The sequence below is a fragment of the Bombus bifarius genome, unplaced genomic scaffold (assembly GCF_011952205.1).
Source record: "Bombus bifarius isolate JDL3187 unplaced genomic scaffold, Bbif_JDL3187 scf7180000008030, whole genome shotgun sequence".
In the NCBI taxonomy this organism is placed as follows: Eukaryota; Metazoa; Arthropoda; class Insecta; order Hymenoptera; family Apidae; genus Bombus; species Bombus bifarius.
In genome coordinates this window covers 428,595-446,352 of record NW_022884401.1, presented here as the reverse complement: position 1 = coordinate 446,352, position 17,758 = coordinate 428,595, and the positions used below count along the sequence as shown (strand labels likewise).

Below are 17,758 nucleotides of genomic sequence, written 5' to 3'. Positions count from 1 at the left end.
ACGTTCGATTCTTTAAATAATTATTTTTAACTATTTTATCTTGTAATATTTATCAGAGTATCGGACTTTGTATTAACGATTAAAATCTAATTCGAGTATTTTATATTTCGAGTATGTTTATCCACGATATTGATCGAAAATATATTTTCATTTACAGAATGGCAGAAGTCCTCTTTTATTGGCTGCGGCAGGCGGCCACGTGGATGTCTGCGAAACGTTACTTCTTCGTGAAATCGACGTCAACGCTGCGGACAATGTGAGTGAATATTTATTAACTCGTTTACTTGCGCAAAGTTGTATGACAAATTTCGTTTTATGAAAGCTTCGTTCGTACTGTAGTATCGTAAATAATTATAATTAGTTTATTAATGATAAATGGATTAAACAGATGATAATTAAACAGAAAACAATGGTTATTAAACATGAAATAATTGCAACAAACAAAATAATAATTAAAACAACTAGATAATTAATTAACAATTCTCGTCAGCGTAAATTTAACTCTCTCTTAACAACGCTAACAACACTATCTCGACAACGCAATCCGCGCTCTCTGACTTCTCAACTCATGCCGCTGTTAATTCGTTTATCGTCCCCTAGCAACCCCTTGTCTTTTGTCTTAGCCTCGTATCTCTTGTCTTAGCCCCACTACGCACATGCTCAGCAACCGCTTGTTTACAATCCGCGCGACAACCCCAAGCCCCTCGTCTACGATACCACAATACAGATAGATACAGTCTCGTAAATTCCAATAACTTTCTATTAAAGATAATTTTAAGAGACTGCTCTATTTAAGTCCGGTTCCGAGTTAAAAGTAAAATAGAAAGAGATTTTATAGAAAGAGAGTATATAATTCGCATCTCAGCAACCGCTTGTTTACAATCCGCACGACACCCCCAGGCCCCTCGTCCACGATACTACAATACAGACAGATACAGTCGTAAATTCCAATAACTTTCTATTAAAGATAATTTTAAGAGACTGTTCTATTTAAGTCCGGTTAAAAGTGAAATAGAAAGAGATAGAAAAATATTGTGAAAAATCATGGCGTGTAATTCGAGGGATAAAGGGCCTAAATTCTGAGCTGCGGGCAACTCGGGCTTCGCTAATAATTCACGAGCTTAGGTGGGTTGGTCCACGCGTCAGTCGCCCAATATATCAATACACCGTCTAATGAAGGGTGTAGGGATAATTACGCTCGTAATTGCTGGTTTACGTACTTGTCTTGCAGCTCATGCTCGTATCGCGTAAGTAGAAAGTCGTCGATGATATTTAATCGAATCCTTAATTCGATTTACAAAGAATAATTATCTATCGATTCTGTACAACCCACGGGCAACCATAAAACATTGCCGCGACACGGATATTAAACAGAAAATTACATGCGTGGACTGTAATACGCAGAAAATTGAGCGATGCTTACAGAATCGATTCTAGACACGAAGAGGATAAAAATGTAATACTAAAAGAATATTCCTAAATAAATTCCTATATATTACAAATCAAATCGACAGAAATGTACCATCCGCCTCTTAACCGTTTGAGTCGCAGAGATCGTTGAAAAAACAGAGTCGAAAAATCCTGAACAGCGCGAACAGCGACTTCATGAAATACATCTATTATTATTAGTTAATAAATATTTCAAGCTTTGTTCGATAAAAATTATTGGGAAGACAACGATGAAATACAAAATACCGTCAGTCGTCCAAATGTACTTGGACTTTTCGACACAGAAATTGAACAGCGCGATCATGCTGCTTGGGACTCAAACGGTTAAGAAAGAAAACAAAAAGAGAAAGGAGAGAAGAAGAAAAGGATAAAAAGAAAAGAGCTTAACGAGCCGAAAAATCTTATCGCTAACATGATCGAATTCCGTTGCTCTTAAAAAAGAGCACAGCATCCCTTCTCTCGACATATTATACCACTTTCTAAGCGATCCTAAGACACTTCGTATATAGAACGCTAGGGTATCAAGCGAAGACAATGATTCATTTGAAAGAACGGAAAAAGCAATCGGGATCGTCTGGAGTCTCGGTTATCGCGCAAGAAGATCCGGCTGGCTTCCAGATCGGCCACAATGCTTCCATTGCCGCGTTGACTGACGGCCAATCTTCTCTCGCCATTGGCCGCAGAACACGTTTGGCTAGATCCTACCAGCAAGGGGTATTGCGAGGTGGCTGTATTTAGAATCGGTGTGCACACCGCTGGTGGCCACCAGATATTCGCACTAAATTCCCGTGAATATCTTCTTGCATCTCGTACGAACACGGTATTGCTCGCTTTCTCTTCGCTTTTTCATTATTTTCCGTTTATCACGAATTTCTAGTCGTGCACCGGTACAAGAGTTAATCGACAAAGCTGGAACGTGCGTGCTGAAAGATCGTATCTCGTGGGATTTAAATCGAACCGCGAACGTTCAACCCCTTAAACGATGTCGCTTTAATCACGACGAACGCGTTGATTAATTTCGACTGCAGCGGATTCGAGGAATTTATTTTTATGGCTTTCGATTAATTTTCCAGTTGCTTGCCGCCGTTACGGTAGCTGTCTTGACGACTAAATTTTTGTAGCGTGCGCAGTAAAATGATGAGAATCGTGATACGAAATTCTATGTTTGTCATACGCGGTTAAACCTGAATGGCAAACATCTTCCGGATCCTCTTCGATATTCTTCCTTCTCAATTCTTCGCTTCTTCCATCCCAAACACATCTCCGAAGCCACGACCTTTAAAAAAAATATATATAATATTTTCTAAAAAACAGAAAAAAGGAAAAAAAGACTCGTAATTTCTCTGTACTCGCACCTCTTACTCCAATCTTCGCGTCTCTCCTCGCCCTTCCATTGTGCTCACGAAAATATGAAACAACGATATGCAAACGCGAATAACATCGATCGAAAGGTTAATTGGTTTCATGGTTAAACGGCTTAAAGAGGGGATCTTTCCGGCATCGAACCACGACTTTGGCCGTTTTTTCGCAACTGGCTATGGCGGATGGTAGCTACGGGGCCGTTATGTACACGTATCTTTTGTCTGCATAAGGCAATCCGGTAAGGAACGTTGCTACGGAGAGGACGTTGTCCGTGTATCTGCAAATGAAAGATCGATATTTATTGGTGTCCGATCGTAGAAATCTACAGCGGCCCCCTATCTATGCCCTTTTCCAATCGATTGCCTATCGAGGCTTATGGAAACGCGCGCGGGCAATTATGCGCGCTTTCAAAGAAGCTCGAGCAAGTTTTTCTACCGATGGATTTCCACTTGGAAAGACGAAATGCGAACTTTCTTTCGAACGGTCGATCGAGAGTCGTGGAACTGTTCTTCCAATCGAGTAAATTAGCGTATTTTCTCTGACATATAATCGACAAGTTGACATTTTTACGTTCTTTGGATATTCAATTCTCAATAAAATTCTCTTTCTATTCTCTAACTTTTTGATTGTATTTTCCTCTGCTTTTGAATCAAAATGATCAACGTTGAATAATTGGACGAACAAATGTGAATTATGAGAAATCCCTCGAGAAATATTACATCGTAGAATTTTTTAATATATTCACGGAGATGGAAGATTTGGCGAATATAAACATTAGAGATTCAAGAGTACGTTATGTTTCGAGAATGTTCGATTCTGTTACAATTGATCGAAGGTGGAATTATAAAACGTTTAGAAGCACATCACGATGCAGTATCGTGACGAAAGAATTCTGTAAGTTATCGACGTGCACCGCATGCAAAAGGCGCACCGAAGGAAGTATAAAAGGAGATGCTTGAATGGCATTTACAACCATGAAATTTACGACGATTTACCGACATTCTCGTGCTGCTTTTATTTGTACCACATAGTTGCGTTGCTACCTCGCTCGGATACGACGAATCGCGTCGAGTATTCTAAATCGCACGTTAGATTTACCGCGCAACTGTAAGCGCGGCAATTTGAAGGATCACGTTCGAGTCGTGCGCCAAACTCGAAAGAATCAGAAGTTACGTAAAATAGTTGATATTCTAAGAAAAAAAAAAAAATTCACGAGGCTTTCGAAACATCCTATCGATCCACTTCGTTATTTTTACTCAAAACTTCACGGCATCTTTTTTGCAAATGTATATTTCATTTCCATTTCCAATTTCTACTTACGGTGACTGTAAAAACTACTCGACAGACAAATTGTTAGTTACCATAGAAAAGTATATGCTTGCGATGTCATTTTTTATTACAACGTTGGCGAGGCTTCAGAATGTTTTCTACGACACACATACACGAACACGCACGATATGTTCCTAAATATTTTCTAAAAACTTTTACAAGTAGCTATAAATAGCGAAATTTCCCGAGCTTCTTGCCTCTGTGTATAATATTTTTATTTATTCGTCCGTGAATCACCGAACAAGCCAACATTTTCCAATTATAAAACGATGAGTTGAACTGAGAACGAGCCTGCTTTATCGTGGCATCGAACAAGCATACCACCGTTATCGTTAAAAACATCTAATCCAACAATTTACTGTAACCTTAATAGCGTAATATAATGGTTATTGGGACAGGCAAGAAAGCTGTCGGTTGGTAACGTCGTTTAAAAACGAGTCTAAAGCCGGATTCACAGTTAACCGTGTCCTACGGGGTTGGTGTTTGCATTCGTTTAGACTCGTAACTCTTCTAAAATATCGAGGAAGGTGAATGGAAAGAAATCTCCGACACTCTCCGACGAATAAATCCGATAAATTTCGATGCTATAGCGTTCCAAAAGCTACAGCCTGTTAGATAAACTCCAGCTGCGTTCGTGTTTCAAAAGATTTCTATGGAGCTGTTCCTCCCTCTTTCCGTCATTCTTTTTCTTCTTCCGACAAGATTTATACGGCGTTGGGTTTACGGGTCGTGCGTTTTTTCCCGAGATTCTGCCGCGAGGAATTTGGCACACATTCTTCTTGCCTCGCTATGGCCGAAGATGCACAAGGTCTATAATTATGGTAGGTCTGAAAATAGCGTTTTAGAGGAACATAGGCGGTGTTGGAGCGATTGCTCCTTTTTCAAACCGGATTTCGACCATGATCCGTCTGTCGGACGTCTTTGGGCTATCTTTTGGTCTCAGACTCGATTATCATACGTCCTTGAGGGGATTTTTCTTCCTTTCGTGTTCTTCTATCTTTTCTTTTTTTCTCGTTTCTTTTTTTTCCTTTTCGACGTCGGTGCCTTGGATCGATGAATCGCCGAGACTTGCAGATCGCCGTACAGCTTCGAGGCGCAAGCGGAGCTAACCGAAGGCGGTTTCGAATAGTTCACGGGCGATTCTAATCGAGAAAGAAGTTTGGAATGTGTTACGTGCGCCAAGGTTTCAGATTGTTTCTAAGAATTTTTCCACAGACATTGACCCTTAATTGGCGATAAATTGGCGATAAATGAATAATTTATAGATCGTAATTTACGATACTGTATCCTGAATTCTAAAAGGTATTTCTGTTCGGCGTGCATTTCCTCTCACGGTGATTACATACAGTTTTTGCGCGTACCCTCGTTTTTCCATTTAATCGCGTTCCACGAATTGTATCTTTACTCAGATTTTTATAATCGCAAGAAAACTATGTACCGCTAAATGATACGAAATTCGATTTAATCGAGTCCGATCGATCGGTATATAAATAAATGCAGGCGAGCACATGGAAAGTAGAAACTACGAAAATCCTATTTCCGGTATCGTGCTCTGGCTTCCTTCGATCGTTGCCACGTTGGTTGCAATTCGAACGGGTCAAACCGTAGCACCGTTTAACGAGACTCGATTCAATTACAACGTAATTCGAGCGATTCGTCTTGGCGGTGCGTGGACGTGCTGACTAATGGATTTCCATGTTCATTCATCTAAACGGAAAAGTATATTTTACCGCATTAAGCATACACGATGTCGTGCGTTCATCCATCTAGCAGGCCATAAAATCAAGCTGCATGGTCGCGGAGTTGCGCAATACGAGGATGCGTTGCACGATGAGCCGACAGAGATCGACCGTGCGTCCTGTACTTTCTCCGTAATTATACGTAAGCAACGATCAGACGAATAATCTGGGAAACACGATGGCAGACCGGTAGCCGCCATTGCAACGTCATCCTCGTAGAACCGGTGTTGGCCAGCCGTTATCGCGAAGGTTGATTCGCGTATTTGTACTTGTAAATCTCTCTGTACCGTATCAATCATCGAACCACTGGTCTAAGGTCTAATTACCAGCCGCGTTGCCGATCATTTATAACGAATACGATGTTATTAACTAATCACGAGGCCTGGTGATGTATGATTTCGTATTACATCTGCCTGTACGTGTTTTGCAAGTGTCTAGCGGTCCTTTTTCACGATTTTTTTTTTTTTTACGACGTCCTAATAATCTGCGAGGAACACGACACGACGCGATACTGGAGAAGTGAAAATATCGGCTGTAAGCCCGTGACTCTCTTCTGCTTTCACTTTTCCATTCTGAGAATGCTCTGGACCGTCTTCGTGGTTTTTGCGGTCTTTGAGATTTATGGAGTTATGGTTGGTCGAATTCTGAGATTGCATTCGTGTTGATGAGCGCGATCGAGTTCGAAGGTTCGCACGTTGAACGAGGATCTGTGGATTTTTCATTTACGTGCCTGCTACTGTCTATATATTTGCCGCACTTGGTGCAATTCCGTAAAAAAAAAAAAAATTCTCGTGCAATCGACGTCTACGGTCGTTTAACCGTAGCGTAGCATCGATTTGCATCAAATCTCAAATATTACTTCTTCGTGCGTACCAATTAATATCTACTATCGTTCTGGTTGATATCTACCAGCTGTATATTATTATCGTTTGCCTGCTGACGATATCGTTTCGTTGAGCGAACATTACGAGTGCGTATTTATCGAGATTTATTGGTACAGTTGTATCGCAACGGTCGTACGAATGGATTTTCACGAGGGACCATTTATTCGCGGCGAATTTAAACACGTTATCGGGCTGTTTTATGGCCTCGTTATCTCTAGCTTTTTAAATTCACCGAGCTCTGGCCACTTTTGCTGCGGCAAGGGCGTCGTTTACCATTTTCCAGGTGCCATTCGTTGCGGAACGAGGCAAAATTAGTCAATCCAGTCCTAAGTGGAACGAACACTTAAGGGTAAACAGGAGTTCTTACGCCGAGATTTACGTTGCCTGGAAGCTGCTGAAGCCTCTGATTAAGATTCTATCGTTATTTAATACCGGTTGCCGTACTACGAAGTCAACATACGGTCATCTTCTCGGTTCTCTCTTTAGTGGCGAAGTAATAATCTACTAACAAATTTAAGTTCGAAAGCAACTTCGGACACACACGGATTAATTGCATCTTGAAAGAGAGAGCAGATTAATCTCTCGTTCTTATTTGCATAATAATGTATTTACAGTGGGTCTCGGAGAGCTTCCGATCAGACTGGCCTTTTAAATTATTAAAAATAGTTTTTTTGAAAATCGAATGACGTTATAATCTGCAAGACACAGCGAGTATACGTATTTTACACGCGCAACAGCTTTGTATCTTTTACAGATTGTTTATTTTCGAGAACTTTTAGCAGCCATCGTGATCGAATATTAATTACGGACGAACATTCATCGAAAATTCCTTTTTCTTTCACGAAAGAATATATTATTTTAAATTATCGAACGAAAACGAGCAATAATTACTCCGCGCGGTCACACGGTAATAATTACTCTGTCGCTGGAATTAACAGCGATAATTACTAGAAGATGAAAAGTGGCTGTGTCGACAACAAGATATACAAAATTGTTCACTGTGGTGCGTTTGGTGCACTCGAACATGCAACCTGGAACTGTTTGACCGTTGCATCGGTTCCAGCCCTATGCGTCGTTGCGCGCCAGGAACAATGATACCAGTTTGACTGGTGTACTTCTCCCACTCTGTGAAACCAGCATACGCTGTATGTATCGCGATCCGATGGCCCTGCTTCGTTTTATGCAACGCTCTCGAGGACGATATCGCGATCGTTCGATGTTACGACGCTGAAGAAATTGATAAGGACCTCGTGACAGCAGTGGCCTCGTGACAGCCTTCGATAGACTCCACCTTCCAAATAAACGATTCGAAAGAAAGCCAAGTGAAAGCCGAGCAACTGTGTCGATATCTCGCGTCAACAATGGCCATATCGAGGATATAGAGATGCGAGTGGTATTCGTCGATAATTGAACAGAATATCGCGCGAATCGACCACCACGCACGTACTGGCAGCTGGTTTTTCCTTTGTATTCGTTGGCTTTTACGATTCTATCGGCTCCAGCGAACCTGAAAATTAATTCACCTCGTAGCAACGAATCTGACGTTTATGCGCTGTTCGCGCTTCTATTTAATCCTTCGACGAATGAAGAAGTTACGATTCGATGGCTACGTAAAATCGAGAATGCAAATTCATAGCTCTCCATTTTATTCGATTTTATGCGTTGCTATTTTTTTTTCTTTTTTTACGAAGGATTCTAGAAAAAGCGAAGTATTTTTGTTATTTTTCTGCAAGTGGGTTTTTATGGCTAACAAAGTTGCCACACTATGTCGTAAAGCTGTCACGCTTTCGATTTTCGTGGATCGAACGACGGCGTGAAGGATATGGATGTTTTAATTAGGAGAAAGTGCAAAGGCCTCGCGAAATAGGTCTCTCGGGCATCGACTTCCATTTTAACGCGCTCTAAGACACTTTGTGCAACGAAAAATCGAAGCAATAATTTCTTTAAAAGATATACACCGACTTTCTGCTTTCCCGGTAACAAGACTGAAGAAATGGAAGTCGAGTAGAGATTTTTGTCGCCTTCTAAACACTCCGTAGTACCGTATTTTCGCTATTTTATATATTTTCCCATGTTTCTCTTTAAGTTTCTCATAAAAATCCCACCGTCGATACCAACGATACGACGAAACATCTCGTTGGAATCAACGTCGGGCCACACGAAACGCCCAAGACGAGCAACTTGAAATCGCCAGATATCTCGTTCGAAGAATCCCCTAAATAAATAAAAATCAGATTCGCGAGATCGTGGCCCGTAGATGCAACAGGTTTAAACAATTTCACGCTACATCAGGCGCGGCATACGCGCGTTCTGGACAAAAAACCTTGCTTTACAAACGCGTTGAATCGTCGTTGAAAATTACAGCTATCTCGAACCTCAGGCATACATTCTCCGGTATATCGCACGTAAGTAGTTGCCTAAGAACGGCACGAGAGATCGATCGTTCTTTATGTGGAGCATCGTTGCAACGATCTTCGTGCGCCATCGCGTCGGTCGCCTATTGTGCATCGAACCGATGTAATGGCGGATAAGACCACGGCCAGAGAAAACTCGCGTAAAAACGGCACGCTATGTGCGATTCGTAATTGAAGATTGGATACGGAGTAGCAGGTTAATCGCGGCTCTATATCTTCGTATTGTTGCCGTGTTCTTGCATTAATTTCTTTGACAATTCGCGTGGAAGTTCCGCGACGCGGACTCCTCGGGACTTGCCACTACGGCGTTCACTTTTTGGCCGTACTTTCTCCCCTCGACGTTATTCTTAAAGAGCCTGGAAAAGAAAAGAGAAGAAAAGAAAACGATTCGTTCGTGTCATATACTTTCCGGTCTATCGGAACGGAAAGTTCGTACTAAATTGTCGCATAAATCGAAAGGGAAACGAGCCGTTGCCCGATCATTTCTCATTAACAACGTCTTCAAGGTGTACGTAATAAATAACGCGTTATGCCGTGTTATTGGTGGTTTTTGGTGCGACGGTTGTTTGGCCCGGTTGCTTGTTACTTGTCAGTGGGGACGGTAAAAAAGTGCCACGTTGTTCGCAAAATTTATTCCTTGCCTGTTGCACCGAAGGAAGGTAGCGCGATGGTTGTCGGTGGAGAGAGGTTGGAACTCGTTATGTTTCGGCCACGTCGAGGGGATTTCAAGTCGAAAGACCGTGTACGTCTGCTAAGGGAATCAACACGGGCTGGCCGTGCGTCGAGAAAGGTAGACACCTGTACACTTTGCTGCGAAACCAAAAAAGAAAAGAGAAAAGAGGAAGAGGAAAGAGAGGAAAAAGAATACAGCGAAGACGACGTTAATTAACAACTGGCCTTTACGTCTTTCAGGCGGTCGTCTGATCATTAAATACGGAACCTCTAGTTCGCGTCCCGAACCACTGTAATAATTATAAACCGCGATTCATATCATAATAGATGGAAAAATTCAGTTTCACTCGTCGGCTGATTTCTACCGCTTTTTCTTCAAGCAGGACTTATTAGGTTTTAGCGGAGTTGGCACGAGGATGGTAGCTTGTTCGAAACTTGTATTACATATTTTTTTTACCAGTTAGTCGTATTTTACGTAGTCGCGAATCTCTATACTTTAGAATTTCTTTTCTTTAACGTGTTTCGAGATTTTTACATCGTTCGAATCGCGATCGTTCTACGAACCTGAATAAATTTTTCTACGCTATGAAAATTGTTAAGGTATAATAAATTAATAACTTTATTTGCACACAACATCCATACATATATATTACACTCTGAAGACCTCGATAACCTTCTTACACGCACGCTTGTTGTCAAACAGACTATTCTAGAAGCTTCTAACATCTAACAACAGTCTTTTGTCTCAACTAAGACCTGCACGTCCTCTGACGCTTACACACACACTCCCATGTACAGTGTAAATGTATCATCTACATAAACAAAAATAATAACTTCGCCACGTTTTCAATTATCTTCTTTCAGGCGTTGTGTCGCTTGTATCGTACGACTTGCTCGTATTATACAACATGTAAAGAACTCTCAGGATCTTAACAATAAAAACATCCCTAAAAATAATTCCTTCCTCGACCAAATGAAACGTACCGTTATATAATTACAGCCTGTCTGTTTAACGAATTTATTCGTTAAATTGGGAAGGATATGCGACGCGTAAGATCCATAAGACGAAGAAAGAAACACAAAGAGGCGGTAGAGCTTGGAAAAAAATCTCCATTCGCTTCTCGTACCGCGCAAGAATTTTCTAATCATCGTCGTTCGATGGTATTCGGCGGAACGGTGAAAGTTTCGTTGGCGATTTAACGTAAATACGCGCACGTGATTATCCGCGAATGCAACGTGTCGGTATTCTCGTTATGAATTTCAAGATCTACCATTGGTACCGGTTGATGATTGGAAAAAGTAGTCGCGAGCTGGTCGATTGGCATGCTGGTTTTTACTTGGCCGGTACGCGGTGCATCCCGATCCAGGCTGTTGCTTTTCCTTTACATCGACAGCCTTGTTTTATGGTAGAAATTGTTCGGGTAATCGTGGAATCGATGGCTACTCGACTGCCGTGCAACGTAGACAAGTGGATACTTTGAAGATGGAAGTTTTTTCTCCGTCCCTTAACAACCTTCGATTTAACATAAAAAATGTAGGAAAATTGGTCGTCCGCATTGAGAAATTATCAAGGATGATGTTATTTTCGGAAAGTCGATACTTTATCAGGCAATTTGCTAACATTATCCCGGCGATGATGGGAACTGAGAAAGAAATTAATTAACAAATTGAAAATACGAAAAGGATAATATCGCGATAATAAAGGAAAATAACATTTATCATTTTATTTTAATGCCAGGTAAATTACACGCCGGTTAACGGCAGGGAGAGAATTAATCATTTCTCAAATTACGATAGAAGTGGAATAAAAACGAACGAGGCCTGGTGCTTCTCGGTCTACCAGTTGCCGGTTAATTCGCTTTCAAACTTAATTAATCTGAAATCGTTTGTCCGTTTATATACAGAAATTTGATTCCAATGGAAATTTTTATTCAAGACCAGCCTTATTCCCAATCGATCGAAGCTACGCGAGAATCTACGTTGTTTCTCTCGTTTCCTTCGAAAATTCTATAGTCGAAACTGTAGTCTAAACGTTGGTCGATGTAAATGGAGAAGCCCTGACTTACTTTAATCGCGACTTAACGGCGGTTTAATAATCCTGAAACAGGGAGGCCCCGTTTCTTCGCGGAGGCTTCCTCTGCATCAGCTGCCGGCATAATGCGAATACTTAACGCGCTTGCATCGAAAATAAGGATCGTTAAAGCGTCCAAGAAAATGAGCTTCGCAGGGTAATTACGTTTTCCACGGCCCGATGTGTACAAGGAAGCGACGCTTAATTATACAACGTTACGCGTATCGTTTCGTTTTATTCGGATGCGTTGTCGGGTTAAAAAAAGGATCGATATCTGTCGAGTTTCTCTGGCCGATCGAATCGTTTCGTACGATAAAACGATTATTAAACCAGATTCAAAGGGGAAAGGAGAAACGCGGAATAACAGGAAGCACGTGTAATCGACGGGCTAACGAAAAAGATAGCGATAACTGTGAAGAGGATATTTAGGTGCGTTATTAAATCGCGGACTGCATCTCGGAAAACGAATGATTTATTTTTATTACCTTGATAATACGCGTTATACTACGGTTAATTACGAGAGAAACTAAACAATCCTTGTTTGGTAATTTCAAAATCACCAGCAGTGACTTTTAAAGTCCTTTTTTCACAACTTAATGTACTTGTTGAGAATTGTGCGTCTTAATTTGCCGAAATAAAAGTAAAGGAACACTAAGGTTACACTTAGAATTCGTATTAAAATAATTTTAGATTTTTTTAATAAACGATTTCCAGGATCATCGTCGATATACATTTGCACGCGTCTCAGCACTCTCTTTGTCTCACAATCTTCCATACCACACTGCCAACGTAACAGTTACATTCGTCTGTTTTTCGAGACGTCGCGCACGCATATACTTGCACACATTCGCATTCACATACGTGTGTTACTACTACGCGGCCAATCTAGTCTAGCACAGAAAATTATACATATCTCAATAGTACTAAATATGCTTATCGTTCGAGGAAGATACCCGTTGCAAATTCATCCGTGGAAATGTCAAAGAAGCATCAACGTACGTCGGCATTTGCAATTTCGTTCTACGATTCAACCTACAAATTGTCTTATCTCCCGTCTTTTATCCCTCTTCGTTCGATCAATCGGCAAAATTCATTCGCGAAAGTTCAACGCGTTATTACTTGCTCCTCGAACGAGTTTCTTACGAAATAGAAGACGTGTTAAGGTTTCGTTTCTCCCGTATCGTCGATGTTTACCACGATGCACGACGTTCTCGATGTCCTGTAGGAATTTTTATTCTCGCAAGAAAGAAAACCGAGAAAAGACAGAAAACACGACACTGTATCTTTTCAACTATGTTTCTAAAAGCGTCCTTATAAACACGATATTACGCACACAGAAGTAAGAACTTTTACAAATATCGTCGCAGACGTAAAAGGCGTGTACGAGTGTTGCAAAGTAACGAGCAAGTAATCCACGTGATCAGAGAGCCGTTCTATCGGCCATTTACCATTCAAGAGCAAAACGAAGCGGTTCACAGCATTGACTCGTCGTAGACTTTGAAGTTCACTCGGTTCTCATTGCCCATTCTTGCTGTGCTTTAACGCGCCGCGTTTCCGGCCCGCTCCAAATGCCAGTTGAGATTTCATAACGCACGGTAACGACAGAGCTGCACGTTGACGGGTTCTCGGTTAGCTGCAGCAGTCAAATACGAACACGTCGGTCTTTTCGCGCGTCTATTATGCGCTTGATGAGATCGCAGCGTGAGACGCAACGACGAAGATACTCGCGGCCGTAGCATCGTCGCGGTGGAAGACGCGCGAAACGGTAACTGCGTGGATGGTACGAGCTGGTTGCAGCCGTTTAAGGGAACGCCAGCACGATGCTATCGTGGTAAAAATGATAATGGTCCGTGCCGCGTTGACAAAGTGCGACTAGTTGTACGGAACGGCGGAATGTTGAAAAATCGAGAAGGGGGAAGCTTGGAATACGAGTAAATGCCACGTATTGCGCGTGTGTACTCGCGAGCTATGCTATTTCGCGACAAACCGTGTGCCTGAATTATTCCCAGACCGCATCGTTGTCTGGGAGATTGCGTTTATTTTTTGTAAATTACAGTTACTCCCCTTGTTGCGAGTGAAAAGCGCGTTGAATAATCGTTTGGAAGGTTTTGTTCGTTTTCCGCGAATTACGGTTGTTACCTCGTAACAAACGGGAGAGTTCGTCAAATCGATCGAAAGTTAATCGGATTTTGCATCGCGAAACGAAAGTGCGCTCCAGCTTCCGTCGCTGTGAACGCTCCTTTAAATTCCATGCAATTCTTCACGGAGGATGAATTTTGTTTTCGTAACGCACCAACCGTAAGCTACGTTCCATTAAGGATCCCTCGCAGATGACAGAATATTAGCGTGCATAATGCTGGAAGAAACGTATCCAGATTGTAAACCTGTTTAGTTAACGCGTACCTGTTACTCGAGAATGACTTTCCTTCCTTCGGTCTTACCATGGGCCGCGCGTCAAATTTTTCTTCTTCCTTTCTTCCCACACATCTTGGAATATTACCGAAACGTTATAAAATTATTACAGTCTTTAGAATCGTCAAATTTATTAAGGTAATTTGCAATCGATAAGCTTGACGATTAATCGTACGAACAAAATTCTACGAGCAACAAGTAGAAATCAAGCTGTTCGGATTCCCCACTGAGACACTCTTAGCTCGTAGCTCGCCGAAGCAGTCGGGTTACTCTTACCCAATATCATCCACCATCTACGTCTTAATGAAACGCGTGTTTGGATTCTAGAACGGATTTCTCCGGATAATTCACTCTAATGCTCGAAAAAAAAAAGAAGAAGAAGAAACAAAAAAAAAAAAAGAGAAATTTACAGACAGAGTTTCGTACGACTGAGAGAATTACTCGAGAGATCGTAGATCAACATCAAATGTTTTCGTTATACAGCCACGTGTATTCACGAGTACGACGCTTCACGCTGTAGCCATTAATTTACAACAAATTCTTAATATCCGACCTTTGTGCTTCTTGGAATTTTCAGGAGACTCGTATTTCCTTCTACTTTATTTAATTATCCATCCTTAAAAATTCATTCTCCGCTTCTCGCGTTTCTCTGATATACAGCGACGCACAACGGAAAGAAGCTTAAAATTCAGACTTGTGTGTGTACGAGCGCAACTTGCGTTACAACGTTTCCAGTAACGTTACGTTAAACGCTTTTGTTCTACCACGTTGATAACGATTTTAATCCTAAACGAAATTTAATCCTGTTAATTCGATTACCATCCAATTAGAATCTATTCTCGCAAAATGGATCTGTTTTCTGGAATCGACTTGCCTCTTCTGTCGCCCCATCCTTTAAGCTTCCTTTCGTCCACCGCTACGCAAACGTAGTTGAGTCCACCTACACGTGGTCACTGTCAGCGAGAAACTTCGATTCTCCACGGCGCCCTGGTTGCCAAACACGATTTCACGTGTTGTCGAGCGGTCGATCGAACGTGTCTTTTGTCGACAGAGGTATTCCTCGGGGCGACAGCAACTGCCGCTAACGTCCGAGTTAATCGGCCCGCCAAACGCTCCTATAACGCGTCGATGGCGGATGACTTATCGCGGAAATAAAGACTGGCCGCGCGCCGATCGAACCTCAGATTACGCGTACGGTTACCTGTCTACCTTTCGATGTTTTATTTATCTCGATTCGCGCACAGACAGCCAGCCCCGCTCTGTACGAACCGTCCTTCGATCACGATCGATTTCTTGCTTCGTCTCGCCGTGTGTACGCGATGTTGAGTTAGTCGCAGACAAAGCTGCGGAATGGAAAATTCAACGATACGTCTCGTAAGTTTATTGCCCGTGGGTCTGTTGGGAATTTTACGACCAAAGGAGTTTCTATATCCACCAGGTAGGTTTATTTGATTTTTGTCGTTTCAATCGTACGTGGAGTGATACCTTTTAATTATCGCACGACGAAGGAATTTACGATAAAATCACGTAACAGCGGATAAACGTGAGTTGGCGATAAACGCGAGGGAAAGCGCTTAGTCGAGGTTCCGTAATGGCCGCTACTTGGTTTGCGGTGGTTTGATGAAAGGGCGAGAGTCCGTGGCATTATTTGCGGCTTTTCACTCGCGGCTGCGGGTTAAAGGTGCGACTTTGACTGTCGTGCAATTGCCCTGGCGTCGATTGTAGCCTCGAACGTGTAATGTTCTCGCCGGAACACTATCGTTAGCGTGTCTAGGATAACGCGTGAGAATCGTTGCAGTAGGCCTTTCGAGCGTTGGCATCGTGTCGCGCGTCGAACAGCTTTTCTCCCGATTTATTACGATTCTTAAATCGCTCGCTGAAAGGTCGCTTCTCTGATCGTAGCTCGGCTACGATTCGTGCTGCGATCATCGTGATTTTTAAGAAACTTGGGACGTAGAATGTTACGTAACGCGCGAGCAAGCGTTGAACGATTTCGGATCCAAATCATCCGAAATCGTGCGAGTTCTCCGTAAATTTCTTTATCCATTTCGTGGCAACCATCTGCTCGGATATTTTTCTTTTAGACTTTGTCAGGTATATGATACATTTACACCGTACATGGGAGTGTGTATGTAAGCGTCAGAGGACGTGCAGGTCTTAGTTGAGACAAAAGACTGTTGTTAGATGTTAGAAGCTTCTAGAATAGTCTGTTTGACAACAAGCGTGCGTGTAAGAAGGTTATCGAGGTGTTCAGAGTGTAATATATATGTATCGATGCTGTGTGCTAATAAAGTTATTCATTTATTATACCTTAACAGACTTACAGTTAGTTCGTCTATTATCTCGAGATTCTGACAAGAAAAAGTACATAGCAATACAAAAAGGTTATAAGTCGAAGTTGCGTAAATTGTGAGAGCTTGGAACTCGTAAAACCAGTCCATTAAGGGCGAAGGCTACACGTCGAAGAATCTTCCCTTGGGAAGATAGAGCATCGAATAAAGCTGCCTATCAACGGTATGTCGGTCAAGCTGGAACAAGCGTCGAAACACGGCCCTCGAAGCGACGCGTAACAGTTAAACGATAAATCAGCTCGTCTTTATCGCGAGCAGGCTGTCGGTAATATATTCCGGTTAGGAGCGGGAAAAATCGTTTTGGAGGCGGTTCCTTCGTCTAGGAAACTCTGCTAAATTTTCTATTCCACCGTCGTAAATAATAATTATTTACAGACCGATTACGCCATAGAGTACGTGGTCTGTTCGTTAAAGCAGCCTAACCCAATACTTGACAACCTACTAGGTTTTCAATAGCAACACTATTATTAATAAAATTAATAGACTAGTTTTAAATAGCGAGATTAATTATTTTCCAAGCTCCGCGACGCTAGATGATCGACGTTAGTAAATCTTCCACACGAACGTTCGTTCCTATAAATAAATTCGTAAGGTACGAAAGAACGTTTTTCACAGATCGGAGTTGATCGAGCTATTGAGATAAATGTCAGGTTGGTATGATCACTAGAGTTCCTACACGCAGATTTGGCACGACGATTTTCTTCTGTTTTCCCGTTCGCCGTGTGTTTTTTATCCGAGTATGCGTCGTGTTGTAAACGGCTGTGGTGAAATACAGAGCATACAAAACTGATCTGTGTGAATCAATTAAATATAAGACCCCAAACCTATTTAATAACACGAGCATCGACTCGAAGCCTGATTATCTGAAAATTAACTGAATCTTCGTGCAAATAAATAGATAAGTTGCGTTCCATTGTACGTGAAACTAATTAACCAGGAAGTCGCGCGTTTCTTCGAGCCAAGGAGAATCGTTTCGTCGAAGGATAGAACGCATTTCGAACGCGCGCCTCGCTCGCGATAGCGTCGCCTTAAACGAGAATCGCTAATCCGCTTGGTTCGCGGACGAACAGAGACT

General features: G+C 41.9%; 1 protein-coding gene across 3 annotated transcripts in view; it reads left to right on the top strand.

The window, feature by feature from the left end:
* LOC117207445 (ankyrin repeat domain-containing protein 6) overlaps window positions 1–17,758 on the top strand; it is a 133,329-nt gene that overhangs the window by 40,947 nt on the left and 74,624 nt on the right. For all 3 annotated transcript variants that reach the window (XM_033447697.1, XM_033447699.1, XM_033447696.1), the window contains one exon: window positions 158–256. In XM_033447697.1, coding sequence (XP_033303588.1) covers window positions 158–256 — 99 coding nt within the window. The remainder of the gene's footprint in view (window positions 1–157; window positions 257–17,758) is intronic.